The sequence below is a fragment of the Streptopelia decaocto genome, assembly GCF_964273445.1.
Source record: "Streptopelia decaocto genome assembly, chromosome: 20".
In the NCBI taxonomy this organism is placed as follows: domain Eukaryota; kingdom Metazoa; phylum Chordata; class Aves; order Columbiformes; family Columbidae; genus Streptopelia; species Streptopelia decaocto.
The window spans coordinates 6,165,085-6,179,127 of record NC_138675.1 but is presented as its reverse complement, the minus strand read 5'-3'; the positions used below and the strand labels follow the sequence as shown (position 1 = coordinate 6,179,127).

The following is a 14,043-nucleotide window of genomic DNA, read 5'->3' as shown; positions in this document are numbered from 1 at the left end:
GAATTCCCACAGACTCAGAAACAGGCCATGATTTTGTTAATAACCAAAGCATAGTCCTTGCTGCAAGACTCAAAAGGATCCTGGTCCCTGGTGTTGGAGGGTGGGTTTGACATCACACGTTATGGGTGGCAATAACGTGTTGCTTTCGGTGGCATCTGGGTGCACAGCAGTGCAGTAATGCAGCGAAATAAATTCAGCCAGTTCACAAAATATTGAGAATCAATTTTCTTAATGAAAATGCTGTTGTGTAAATTAATGCCATCAGATACAGAACACTTCCACGCTGACCCTGCGGTACTCCATACAACTAGATTCGCTTTCACCAACAAGGGACAAAGATCAGCAGAGGATTCCATCCTTTATTATGTCTTCTTCGCAAAGAACAGAGTTTGTTGGTAAATTTGTTGTGGGGTTTATTTTCTTTTATCTTTGTCTTTTGTTAAAGACTCATGAAGTGTAAAACAGCATTACTTTATTTTGTAAGATCTACGCAACTGTCAAAACCTGGGGCATCACATCACTGAAATTAAAGACGTCATTTTGTTTCCCCGGTAGGAGCTGTACTAGTTCTTTCAGTAAGAGTAGCTGTAAATTTATGCGGCCTTAGCATATATCCACAAGTGAGGAGATACTAGTGTTTGAATCTAAATAAACCACACAGTAATCGCATATTAAAAATGATACTTAGGGATGTCCATCTCTGTAAAAACACTTTAGAATGTAGGAAGGGTTTGGTGATGCTGCTTCAGTTCCTCTAGAGATGAATGTGTTAAATAGATAGAAATACCAGATAAATCCATCTAACACCCTGTTTTGCTGAAAAAATATGTATCAGGTCTTATTTATTTGCTGTTCCAATAAAAATTAAATGGGTTTAAAATATATGAAGAAGTAAACAGGACCTGTCCTCCTGTCTTATTTGTATCCTCATTTTTACCAGGAACGCAGAACTATAACGGCTTAAGTGTGTTCAGCGTCTTTCCAACAGAAGGAGAAATTGTTGCTGGGAAGAGTCAGGATTTCACTGTTACTTTCAGTCCTGATCATGAAAGTCTGTACTATTCTGACCGTCTCCGGTTTGTGCTCTTTGGCAAGGTGAGACAATCAAGATACCTGGATTATGAAATCAAAGTCTAAATATGACCTACAGTGATTTTTAACAGCGTGGGGTTTAGTCGGAGTTTCAAATAATTATATCTAGTGCACAGTGTTTGTAGGCAGAAATACTATCTTTGAGACTGATGTAGGTAGGAGATGGCAGGTTTGGGGCCCACTGGCTTTTCAGGTTTTAAATATTCACTTATTAATTCAGAACAGCGTGAGGAAGGAGGTTTCCATCTGTAGAGCAGCCGTTGAGCTCAGAGGGAGTCCAAGTCAGGACACGGGCTGGCAGCACAGCAGATGGCCTTGTGCGTGTTCCAAAAGAGCCTGACCAAAAGTTAATGAAGAGTGCCAGCTAATGACCGTCAGCGGGCACTGCAGACACCCCCAGAAACCGGGAGTGAGCAGAGGTGCTCTTTGTCTCCTTGCAGGTTTTGTATCTCCTGCCTTGGGAATTGTGGTTAAGAATGCAAATCAGAGTAAGCTGAAGATGGAGACTGGTCCTAGATCACAAACTTTAGCCAAGTTTGTTGGCAGATAAGTTTTGCCTTTTGTAGTGGCTTCAGTATAAACGGTTTGTCTAATCCCCTCCTAAGGCACATTGTCCAAGAGTGAAAGGTGGTTTAAACCAGGACAAGGGGAAGATGCAGGATTCTGGCAATTAGAGGACAGGGCCTCTTGGCATTTATATAGGCAGATGATGTAATAATTTCTATGTCACTGATGCTGTTGTGTCAGTACTCAGTTCTTAAGCTGTAACCTGCCTTTGAAACGTTCTTGTCCCGCACAGCAAACAGCCCGTGTGCTTCGCCTGAAGGGTGCAGCGAGAGAGCGGCCAATGTTCGTGGAAGGGGGAGTTCCTCTCGATGTGCCTGTCGAGTCCCTGGCTGTAATATCACCCACGTCGTCGCAGGACACACTAAAAGAAGGTAAAGTGCTACCACTTACAGTTCACTGCAAACCAGCAAGTGATAAGACATGGGCATGTTCCTCATCCTTTAGGAAAAAGTAACTTTCCCAGAATCAGAACAAATAAGTATCATGGTACAGCCTGTATTTGTAATGCACACACAGAAAAAAAGCAGGAAACTTTCTCTTAAGACTTTATCTTAATTTTAATGCAGTTATAGCTAAATGATGATCTTCATCTTTGCAACTTATCTTGCAAAAAGTTATTGTAATTTAATATTACTATGAAGTATTCAGATGTATTTGCTTTCTGCCACTTCTCTGACTTGCATTAAATGTTTATAAAATTATTTCCTATATAATAGCATATCCTGGACTCTCCTGATTGCACTGTTATGAAACAGACGCACTTTCAGGGGTTTGATTTATCCTTCCTTAATGTCTCTGAACACAGATCCTGTCCAGAGAAGGTACATAAGCATCTTCTAGTGCCTGAGCTATAAATAAATACAAGCACATACACAAGGAGGAATATGGTACACACAATGTATGTGCCATGGGCTTAGAAAATGAGCATGAAACTTGATAAACAATTACAGTTTGCAGTTGTAAATGATGCAAAACGTCCTTTTGCTGGACTCTTCACTAACTCTGTGAGAAGGATCTCCTTCTTTAAGCTAACTCATGAATCTGCCGCAACATCACTTTGTTTTGAACTATCCTGGTGTAATCTGTGCCTGTTCCAAACTGATCATCACTCAGTTTTGACTGTCTCCAAGTTTACTTGATTCATATTTGTTTAGAGCTACAAGGACCAGTGAAGTCCATTCTCCTTGTTCTGGAGTACATGGATGGAGAGGGTTCTGCAGAGCCAGCAACGACAGAACTCAAAGTTGGAGCCATCCAGACAGCTCAGTTTGCTTCAAAGAAGGTGAAGAAAATAAGAAGTGCAGCTTTATGTCAGACACCGCAAGGCGTACTGACAGAGTACCACTGCTTACTAGTTCTTTCTGTCAAAAAGTCAGTCTCTAAACTAAAAAATACAGCTTTCAGGGTTTCTGATAAACTTCACATGATAAAAGCATCACTGTTTGAAAGTACTATTTTTTCAGGGGTTAATATGAGGATTTATCATTATCATATTAAGTCAGCAGCAAAATTAATCTAGCAGTTTGCTTCACTAATTCTGAAATACACAAGTTTGAGCACAGAACTGAATTACAGGTCTGGTCCTGTTATTTTAGTATTTTTGTGAGAACTTGACGCAATGAGCAAGATGGATACTTGCAGTTTCAAAGGGCAGAAGCAATTTGGCAAGCGACAGGCCCACATACAGCATGTGAGCCACGCAGCCGTTCACGCCGTCACTGTTGGGAGCAGCAGCGGCTGTAACGAGGGTGTGTTGTGTTGTGTGTCTCTCGCAGAACGTGGAGTTCAGTTTTGACAACCTGCCACTCCTGCGGCAGAAGGGATTCACCATCGACTCTGTGAAAGGAACCGTTGAGTGTGGGCAAGTAAAGCGCATCGGTGTTTCTTGGGTGCCACCTGCTGATTTTTGTGTAAGTCACAGTTGCGGACCGTCTTGCTGCTCAGACTGGCAGTGTGTGTGGCAGCTGTTGGCACTGGCTTGTAGGAGCAATTGAAGATGTCAGCAGTACAAGGCTGCTTTGACATATTAGCATGACAGAACACACGTAGTTACCAAAGGGGTATAGGCTGGTATAAACACGGATATGAGAAAAAAAGCCAGGAACAATGTGTGTGGTTTGGAGGCTTGCTACCTCACCACAAACTTCATTCATCTGTGTGATGAAAACAAGTGTTAGTCACTTGCATCTTACGGAACTTGGAATAACTGCTTACAGGTCGCTGCACTATAGAGCACAAAAAGGCCGAAACGCTGCTGGTGTTCAGTAAAAAACACAGCTTTGCTCACACCAAAGTGAGCTTTTTAATGCCCCCTGTGCAAGAAAACCTGCAGTCCTGCTGACACAGAAGCAGGTGTATTACAGAGTCTAGGTGTGAGGTCCAGGCATCTCTACAGGGCTGTGATTGCCCTTCCTGATTCATCTTCCTGGGCATTCATGGAGAATAAAAGAACTTACTCCCCTGCTTTTTGTTGTGAGCTCTGTGTGGGATGGCAGAATGAGTGGCTTGTTCCAAGATTACAAGATCGCTGCCATCACATGCAGAAAGAAGGCAGTAGAGTTCCTGGCATGATGTACCAAGTTGACATCGTGCCTCTTGGTAACTGCTGGTTGTTACACAAGATTTAACGCAGCTGATGGCTAACGGGATCCGTTTCTTTCCCAACCCTTCCTGCAGCGTACTCTGTTGCTGTGCCCAGTTGTCATGGTTGTAATGTGGTGACGATATCTGTAGCACTCTGGAGATAGAATGCTTAGTCATTGCTACTTTACTTACTGCAGTATGAGCAGTGCGTGAAAATATTAATATAAAAGCCAACACAGTGGGAAGAGAGGTAATCCACAGCTAGAGCTTACAAGGAGATGTAAAATACATAGTTTAGAACTTCGCCAACTATTCTGTTCTATGTACAAAAAACATAGGTTGCTTTTATGTGTGGATTTTTTTGTAGGATGATGACCCTCTGCTTGTGACAGCTCTCCTGACCCTAAAAGGTGACATTAATGAATCCTACCAAGTCCTCTTCATGGCAAGAGTTGTGTCTGCATATACTCCCACTGAGTGAGGGACCCAAGCTAAATGGAAAGGAAGATGGAGGCTGATATCACTGTGAAATCATTTGATCTCAGTTGAAACATGGGAAGATTTTGAGATCGTTGCAAATACGTGACGGAAGCGGGAATGAAGGTGACGTGTAATATTTCTGTTCTTTCCCCACAAAATCCTATGTAAACTCTGGTTCCACTAGTTTTATTTTCAAGCGGACCCTGTGACAATCTTGTGGTAGAAGAAAGAATTAATGAGGGCCCAAGTAGATAGATCTGCTGTCAATCTCACTGTCTTCCAAAGGTGCATATTCCCTCAGGAGGACGAGTGGCTTTTTCACACCTATGTAGGTTAGTTTCAAACAATGTATCTGTTTCCAGTTTCAGATGGATTTTAATAGATTTGGAAAATCCTTGGGTTTTCCCTCTTAAGACTGAATAAAGCTGCTTATTCAAATCTCCTTCAAATCATTTGGGCTGTCATTTTTACAATGCACTCTGAAATCTTCCTGATGACACATGATCAAGGAGAAAATAGTGACCATGCTGTTCACTGAGTCACTGGGTATGATTACACACGTGCCCTAGATCATGGCTGTCCAGGAACTTTGTGTTTCTACATTTGCTTTCCTCTCAATCCTGACAAAGAGTAGATTTCTGCATGTTACAGGGGAAGCTGGAGTTTCCTGCAGGTATAACTTCTATCAGGAAGCAGTCAAGCTAGTTGGACTGCAGGGAAAAGCAGTACAGCAACTGTCACAAGAAACAGTATTTTAACTTTCCTTTTACAGAGGAAGCTTGTATAGCTGATGAAGTGGGGCTCCTTGTTTTTCCAAGGACAGCGTGTTTGATCTATTCAGATCTGTTCTCATTTAATAATGGATCGAGTGGCTGTGAAGTTACTTAACTCTTGAGTCTAAAGCAGTCCGGCTGCTGAAGCAGGAGCCAGCCGCGGCGGGGGGAGGCAGGGCTGGAGGGGTGGCAGTGCCAGCCAGGGACAGCTCTGTGCTCATGAGAGGCGCTGAGTATTCCTGCCGGCACAGCTGCGGCAGCTGGGTTGAAGTTGACAATTACATTTGTGTGCTGATTCTCTTATAGTCCTTGTAGCCCTAAAAGGGAGATTAAATATCATTAAAACCAGTTAACAGTTATCTAATGATAAAGAAGTTTTCAGAATGCAAGGAAGGGCACCGCATGGTGGAGTGGAAGGTTTATTTCAGGCAGTTAATTTGCGGGCATCCATTATGCGAGGATCCTTTGGTTTTTAACTATTAGGAACTAAAAACTTTCAAATTTGGATCTAAACGCAACCATACACTTAGCTCTAATGCAGTTCTACTTTAATAGGAAAGCAATTCATATCCATGTATGATCTTTATAATCCTTAAAAGCTATGCTGAGGTCACTTCTGAAACAGAAAGGAAATGAGATAATAAGATGTATGTGGCACTCGTACTTATTAATACATGTTCTGCTTATCCAGTGACTTCAGGGATTGCTTCACATTTACAATTGCAGCTTTTCCTCAATGAGCAATGGTCTTGCGACCCTGAGCAGTCCTGTGGGATAGTACTTTAGTCACTGTGCCACGTGCCATTACTGACCCTTGAAACACCATTTTTGAGCTTCATGGAGCAAGTGTTGCGAATGTCATCTGGAGAATGGTCTGTCAAACCTGGTACTTCCAAGCTGTTGTGTCCATTGTTGCTCCCAATGGCATAACCACCCCCGGTGTATTGGAGCTTCTCCATACTTCTTACAGAAGAAACCTCTGGCAACCCAAGTCCAAATATGTTCTTCTGTTGCCTTAAAGTAAATCCTTGTATTTTGTCCCATTCTCATTATTGAAGGAGCCATGTACATGCAGCCACGTACACAACTCTGAGGTTATAAGGGACCTTGACAGATATGTCAAAAAGCTATTTTTTTTTTAGTCAACTTTCCTGTTTCTTCTCCAGTTGTAATCTGTAACTTCTAGCAAGTCCTAACTCTGAAAGAGGTTGGGGAGCTTTTTAACACTATAGGCTACATACAATCCATTTAAAATAGCTAAACTCCAGCCCAAAGAGAATTGCAAGAAAGCTGCGCCTTAGAGGTGGGCCAAATTGCTATAACGATCACTATAATCACAGCAATGGAAACTTTCTCCATGAAATTTCTACTGAAGAGTATCAACAGTGGGGTGTCAGGATAATTATGTGCAAGATAACCACAAAACAACACACAGGTATTATAACTGGATTTCTGCATTTGAAATGTTGGACATCATTAAATTATTCTGGAGCAAATCAATCTTCGGAGGGCAGCCATTTGTGTTCCATATGTTTTAACAAGACTGTTTTTACAAAGGGAAGTTATCTGCTTTTCCAAACTTTTGCTTCTTTCTAATATTTTTCATACCGAGTTTCTCATTTCTTTTTTATTTCTCCTTCACAATCTCTGACAGTGCATGGGCACAGGCTCTGTGTTCCACTGCTAGCATACCCGCTAGCTTAGCTTAAGAACAGCATTGGCTGGCAGTCCCAAACCGCTTCAGGCACCTCTCCGACAGCTGGATTCTCTCCATTCTGGTTCCGTTTGTATCATCCTCTGAACTTCACGGCCGGATGGGAGAGCGGCTGGCCCGAGGGGCTCCCATGCGGGGCCAAGGCGGGTAAACGCAGCGGCTCTGCCCCGCCTCGCCCCGGCTCCCTCCCCCCGGAGCGGCCGCTGGGACAGGCGAGTCAGCCCGTCCCTCGGCGGGTCCGGCCGTGCGCCGCTCCCATGGCGGCTTTGCTGCCCGAGTGGCCGTGTGGGCGGCGGGTGTGCGGGACGGCCGGTGTGCGGCGTGGCCCTGCCCGGCGCTCGCCCCCGCCGGGTGCGCCGCTCCCTCCGGTACCGCTCGCTTGGTCACGGCCCCGCGTGATGAGTGCGGGTTATTTATTGAGCAGCCTGTGCACGGGGACACAGCTCGGGGCCTCCCCGGCCGCTCGGTGTCCCCTTTCAGAGCCTGGGGCGCTCCGGCCGCTCGTCCTTGAAGAAGCTCCAGTTGTCGCGCTCGCCCCGCGGCTCCGCGGCGTCCGGGACCCGCTGTGAGCGCACCTGCGGCCGCCAGGACCTCGCAGCGCTGAGCAGATGTGTCACATCGACCTGGTGCTTCTCTTTCGGCCGCCTGCTTAGCTGATTCTTCTTTTTTTCCCTTTCCTTGGGATCGCTCTGTGCTTCTCAGAGTAACTGCAAAAACTCTGATCAGTAAGTATCACAAATTTTCAAATGTCTGTTACCAAAGCTGTTCCCATCGTGATTGAGTGACATTATCAAATCAGAATGATGACTTCTGACAGCCATCCATGACTGCTACTTTTTTATCTCTAAGATCATTACCAACTCACAAATTTGACTTGGCTGGCTGTGCTCTGTAGACTATTTCAAAAAGACTCTGGAGTGTCATCTTCTGAAAATTCAGTTTGCAGATTCTCTTCTGTGGCCAAAAGTGTTGTTCTATTACGTGAAATCCACTGCATGCAACGCACTACGTACGATACTGCTGCAACAGCTGCACTCCTGCAATGTAATAGAAGCTGCCCTCCTTTTTTTGTACCGTAAGGAGATCTGAAAAAACATTTCTGGTTGCATTGGAGCTATGAAAAAGTAATTTAAAAATAACTGGGGGAAGCAGGCAGTTGTGTTAGGCTGGCATTTCAGACAGGCCTGTGGCATTAGGTACTTTATCTCAGTTAACTTTAAATAACTCTGACACATTTTCTGAGAATCCACCATGTGTAGTTCTCTCTCCTAAGCAACAGTAAACTACCACTTTGTAAAAACATTTACCGACTCAGAAGCCAACTTTTCAGTGGCATTATTTGCGTGTTCTCAGCTGGAGTAATTTTACAACTATGAGAACAGTCCTCCGAAACTAAATCTAAAGGGGTTTTGCTCTGTAATCTTGCTGATTGCTTTCCCTTTTTCACCTCAGAAATCGTGTGGATTTATTCCGTGTCATACACTCGCTGTTTGACTGTAGATATTTAAATCGGTGAATCATCTTCCTTCACAGATGCCCTCAGAACATGTCTAATTGGACAAGTCTGTGGTATATCTGGTAAGTTTATTATTAATCTTACTAACCCAGAATAATTTGAATGTTATTATGAACAGTAATTGCAGTAAGGTAATGGAAACACTCTTCTCAGGATGGAGGAAAGGGTTTCTCCTCAGTTTTACGAGTGCTACTAGTGGGACATATTCCCCGTGAGACCGCAGGGGGATAAGGTGTCGAGCCAGGCGCAGCATTCGCCCAGGGATATGTCATCTTTCCTTTCCAAGTACACGGCAGTGTGACTGTAGGGCTTGTTCGTTCATCCTAAATAGACAAGCTAGCTGGACGCGGCGGCAGCTGCACAGCACGGACTTGCTGGAGTTCCGCTCTGCGGTGCCTAATGCACGGTCCTCCGCTCTCTCCCTTTCACGGGACAAGAGATTGTCAGCTTACAGCGCTGCATTTTCACTCTGAGCTACAGATTATGAACCTGTTTACTGGCTGTTCAAATGACTGAAAGGGGGAGAATAGTGATAAGTAAAAGGGTAAGCTCTTTGTCACAAGCGGATTTGTATTTTTGCCCAACACATGCATTATAGGCATCCTAACGTTATTTTTATAGTTTGCATTCTGTCAATATATAGATGTTGATGGTAGTACGCAGAATGAGTTGGTTACTTTTAGCTGTCATTCAGTCTGGACTCATTTTGGTTGATATTCTTTGCTTTCTTAGAACGTGCTGATACACAGAACAGTTTAAAAATACATAGTTACATAAAATATTTTAAGAAGGCTTCTGTTCTCATTTATGAATATAAGTCCTAGACTTGTGAAAGTTGGTGTTTCTCTTCAAGTCCATACCCACTCTTGCTGTTGAATGTGAAGCCATTTTATTGCGTAAAAGCTGAAAATACAGCCAAAGACAATTAACTTTATGGGAGCTAAGAGCCAGAAGGGATTGTACTGATGGCCAGTAGTACTTCAACTTGTGATTAAGTGTTTACAATCCAACTTTCTAATTTAGAATCCAGCACCAATTCACAACTAAACCTAGGAAGTTTGGCCTGTCTTCACCCATTTAGAGGGAAATTATGTTCAGTTCCGGAAGAAGTAAAACATAAGCAATGAATTGATGGCATTCTCCCTCCTCTAAGGTTAATCTTGCTGACGGTGTTCCTGCTCCTGCTCTGTGGGATCACAGCAAGCTGCATCAGATGCTGCTGCCGGAGGAAGAGGCCTCCAGTTGAGAGCTTCTCTAGGCACCCCCACGATCTGACAGCGACCGACAGTGAAAGCACTGCCCACAGCACAGTCACCTGTGAGTATCTGGGAGTCAGCTATTCAACGGGGATATGTTACTGAACGTGTGCCTGGTATTCTGTGTTAAGCTCTTGCAATGACAGGGACTTTCTGATGTCCTCCCAGAACAACTTCCAGCCCCATAGCGAGGGCAAGAGAGATAAAGGGAGGTCATCAGGGCAACACAGGGAGTGCAGAAGGTAAGCAGGATTTAACACCAGAGAGGTTAAAATGAAGTCTGCAGTGGGTTAACCTCTTATGTCATCTCCCACATCTGTTCTTATTGCCATTACCTTATTTTCTAAACTTTCCTGCCCACCTCGCTGTCCAGCTATTCCATCCAAAGTTCTCTCTAACATGAGTTGTTGACAGTTGTTCATGTATGAACCCAACTGAAACTACCTCTGTTACACCATACATGTACTAGGTCAGCTATTTTGTAATAATTACTGGATGATGATATGCAGAGACATTTTCTCTTCTGACTGCTCTCTCTTGGAGAATGTATAGATTCCATCACAGGTAATTCTATACTGACAGTTTTTAATACATAGTGCAGATGTTCTGAGACCACAAAAATGAGTCCATAATTTCTTGGAGAAAGGCAGGATTAGCCCTTTATATATCAGTGTTCCATGCAAGTGTTTAATTTTTTTTAAAATTCCTTTTCTTCCCAGCATACAGCTCATTGCAGTATCCTCTAAGTGCTCCTCTTCATTCGATATTTGTGGATATGGATAAGATTATCGTGTCCCCTCCAGCTTACAGTCTCTATGCAATGGAGTTGCCACCTTCTTATGATGAAGCTGTCCAAATGGATAAACAACACATTGAAGTAGCACGGATAAACCAGAAACTCAATGACATCCCTGGACAGGTGCCACCAGGTGAGCTGAATCCCAGCCAGTATTCACCTGATAGAATCAACGGAGACCCAGCGACACAGGAAAATTCAGAAAATTCCGAACATGAAACACAAGGACAGCCGCAGCTCTGAGTCATTTCAGATGAGGAATAAAGGAAGGGGAGGACTGTGAGAGTTAAAGAAGACATGAAGAGTTTGGTTTTTATAGGCAGATTATGATGGAAAGATGTTTCCTTTCATGCCCTTGTAATGATCTGTCAGTTAGAAAAAATGTTTTCTGTGACTGCTGTAATCTCCCGGTAAAGCTTCTTCAAGGATACGAAATGAAGTAAAAGGGCAGCAGTTTAAAAATGTCTGTAAAAGTGGGACATGAATGCTTGTTCATCTCTTTAGGGGTGATTCTTCATGAAGCACTGATAGCAAGGGTAACTGCTATGCATCATTTTAAAACTGGGAGTCAATTACAGCGTTCTCAGCCCAAACAAAAATATGGGCTCTGAGAGGCCTTTTTTTAAATGACAGTTCTTTCCCTTTCTTGCCCCTTCCATATTCCGAATAGTGTTAATTTTGTCCACTGCTGAGTAGGTATTTTCTCTGGATCCACTTCAAGGTGCTAATTTGTCCCTTTAAGAACATGGGCAATCAGATTGCTCATCACTATGGGATTATCTACGGGGTAAAAGCAGGAATGAAAGCATGAGCACTAGGTGCTGCTAACAAATGTAACGTGAAGTGGGGCGTGTTAGGTCAGAGTGAATGTTGATGGACCTTCTGCTAACAAGAATATGACCGATGGTGTTCATTTTTGCTGAAGCTGCTTTGGTAACTGTGAAAAAGGGTTAACTTCTGGAAATATTGAGCTGTCTGTCATTAATAAGCAGTAGTGGTGGGCACAAAATCTTGCACAGCTTTTAAAAGACTATTCTCCAAGAACCATTACTGCAAGAGCTACCCTAGAAATGAGCGCTAATGATTTAAAAACGAAGATCTCTCTGCCAGCCAACAGGACTGAGACTAGAATTTCTGCTACACATTCATAGTGTGTGAGCTGTTCATGAGTCCGGCTCCCTAGAGAGGTGTTGGTTCTATATTTAACTTGCATATAGCTTACTGTGAGGGTTGCACGGAAAGATTGGTTTAATAACTCTGCTTCTCTTCTATCTCTTCTCTGTCCTCCTTAATTATATTTCTCCTGTTTTATTCTCTCCTCTGTTTTCTTTTTCTGTGTCAAGATGGAGACTAGGCATAACCCAGGGTGGCTATTTGGATGTTGCTAGCTGGAAAAGCAAGATACGCCCAGTCCTGGGTGTCTCCAAGTCACAAATATAGCAGATATTTTTTTATTTATTGACCTTTTCCCTTAGAATAGTCCTCAGAAACAAACCCTATGCCTTTCCAAACAAGAAATATCTGTTGGAGGGAAATGGCTGAGCACTCACTCACTAATAGAAACAGGAATATAAACCAAGGCAAATGAAATGGTGACTGACACAAGAGGGCAGCCCTTCACTTTGCAGCGTATTGCATTAAATCACCACTGGGAACAGCTTTGTAAGAGACAAGCCTGTGTTGCAAAGAGGCGAGGGAACTTCTGAGCTGGAACTGAATTTCCATTTGTGTACGTAGAAAGCATAGTGAATAAAGCGCTTAGTTTTTTCCCTGACTTGGTAAGAAGAAGGGCATAATCTGGTGCAGATTCAGAAATTGTTAGCTGGGTGTGGAGAGTGGAAGGAGAGAGACAGGACACAGGTTTGACTGTAACTACAAAGCCTCACTTTCATAAGAAACCAGGTTTAAAAAGAACACCAATTAGGAGGCTTGGTCCCACAGCAGGTTGTAGAATCAGCTGGATAGAGGGTCTAAGAATTCTGTTTTGTCAGACTGGTGTTTTTCACCATCGCTGGATCCACTCAAGTCTGATTAAAGCCACACAAGCTTTGTGACATCTCTAAGGGAAAAGCCCTTCTCTCTAATTACCCACAGTGCATTTTTAATTGTGATTTGAATTCGGTGCTCATTTGGCACTGTTCAGCATGCAATTTTTCTTCCCTCTTTTTTCCAAAATGATTGTTTTGCCAGTTATTTTCTGTTAGTTGCTGGCTGTGTGGAAGAGCCTATGATGGGGAGCTGTGCTGCTGAGAAGCTGGTGCTTACATCACTGTCAGCAGCCTGCAGTCCTGTCTCTCTCCTCTCACACACACACACTCATCATGAGCACTTGTGCTCAGAAAGAAAATGCAGACTTGGAAGTAAATTGCCTCAATAATTCATAGGCTTTATAGCCCGGAGCAAATTATACCTTGCCTCTGTCATGAAATTCAGGTTGCAAATCCCTTTATAGCCAAGCTCGTTAACAATATAAGTAAAGTGGTACATCTATAATGGCTTTTATAACAGATGCATTCTAATCGTTAGAGAGTATTAAGTGGTAAACCTGCAGCATCCAGAGTGAAGCATCAGTAGGGTCCAGATACAGTAAGTCAGAGAAAAAACATTTCTTATTTTGCCTTGCAGTTGCCTTTGTCTGCCTTGCTGCCCCTAAACAGCTTAGAAGGTTTGGTTTCTTTGATTTCTAATTGCATTTCACCTTTATCAGATGCAGCTTTTGAGGGAAAAGAATCTCTGCTGTTGCCAGTACTGTGGATGTGCAAAACCTGCTCGCTTATGAAATAAAATAGCTCTCGCAAAACTACTTCCCAGATTCTTGCTCTTAGCTGTCTTCTGGCTCCAATTTTAATCTTCTTTACCTGTTGGAACTATTTTTGCTTAGGGAGACATTTACTAATTTTGCTGCAAATAGCAGAGGTTCTTTCCTTTACCCACAACTAAAATTCAAACCGAGAGAGAAGACTGAATCATATTCAGAGCAGCCTGTGAAAACAAAGTATCATAGGGGAATTGTGCTCTATAAAAATGGAGAAGACAATAAATGTTTTATGAAATATTACATCCTAAGGTTAAATCAAATGCACAAAAAAAAGCTTAGGTGCACAACCACATCACTGGGAAAACACTTTGCTCTGGTCAGTCAGAATTTAGAATATAAAATGCCAGAGCTCTTTTTATCTTACTGGGGAAAAAAAAGGGCTGTAGAAAAGAACACACACTTCCAAAGATATTTTACATCCTTTTAGAACAGGGGAATCTAGAGAAGA

At 43.0% G+C, this 14,043-nt stretch overlaps 2 protein-coding genes across 3 annotated transcripts in view; both read left to right on the top strand.

Annotated features, from left to right (window-relative positions):
• The window catches only part of CFAP74 (cilia and flagella associated protein 74), a gene marked incomplete at its 5' end in the record, with an annotated part of 29,298 nt that extends 24,310 nt beyond the window's left edge, over positions 1–4,988 (top strand). Inside the window, 6 exons of the mRNA XM_082069868.1 lie at positions 266–395; positions 941–1,095; positions 1,892–2,030; positions 2,814–2,941; positions 3,435–3,569; positions 4,610–4,988. Coding sequence (XP_081925994.1) covers positions 266–395; positions 941–1,095; positions 1,892–2,030; positions 2,814–2,941; positions 3,435–3,569; positions 4,610–4,723 — 801 coding nt within the window. The 3' untranslated portion in view covers positions 4,724–4,988. The remainder of the gene's footprint in view (positions 1–265; positions 396–940; positions 1,096–1,891; positions 2,031–2,813; positions 2,942–3,434; positions 3,570–4,609) is intronic.
• A 2,442-nt stretch (positions 4,989–7,430) lies between these two features.
• On the top strand, positions 7,431–13,580 carry TMEM52 (transmembrane protein 52). 2 transcript variants are annotated; one of them, XM_082070088.1, is made up of 4 exons: positions 7,431–7,934; positions 8,743–8,787; positions 9,879–10,042; positions 10,701–13,580. In XM_082070088.1, the coding sequence occupies exons 2-4, from the start codon at positions 8,756–8,758 to the stop codon at positions 11,018–11,020; spliced, it is 516 nt and encodes a 171-aa protein (XP_081926214.1). In that variant the 5' UTR covers positions 7,431–7,934; positions 8,743–8,755; the 3' UTR covers positions 11,021–13,580. The 2 variants fall into 2 exon arrangements, with proteins under 2 accessions (XP_081926214.1, XP_081926215.1); XM_082070089.1 differs by having other exon boundaries at positions 8,662–8,787.
• The last annotated feature ends 463 nt before the right edge of the window (positions 13,581–14,043 follow it).

What these genes read in the sequence shown, in the direction of transcription:
- TMEM52 (XM_082070088.1), top strand. Translation starts at nt 8,756, where the DNA reads ATGTCTAATTGGACAAGTCTGTGGTATATCTG. An exon ending in ACAAGTCTGTGGTATATCTG is followed by an intron (nt 8,788 to 9,878) that starts GTAAGTTTATTA and finishes CCCTCCTCTAAG; the next exon opens with GTTAATCTTGCTGACGGTGT. An exon ending in TGCCCACAGCACAGTCACCT is followed by an intron (nt 10,043 to 10,700) that starts GTGAGTATCTGG and finishes TTTTCTTCCCAG; the next exon opens with CATACAGCTCATTGCAGTAT.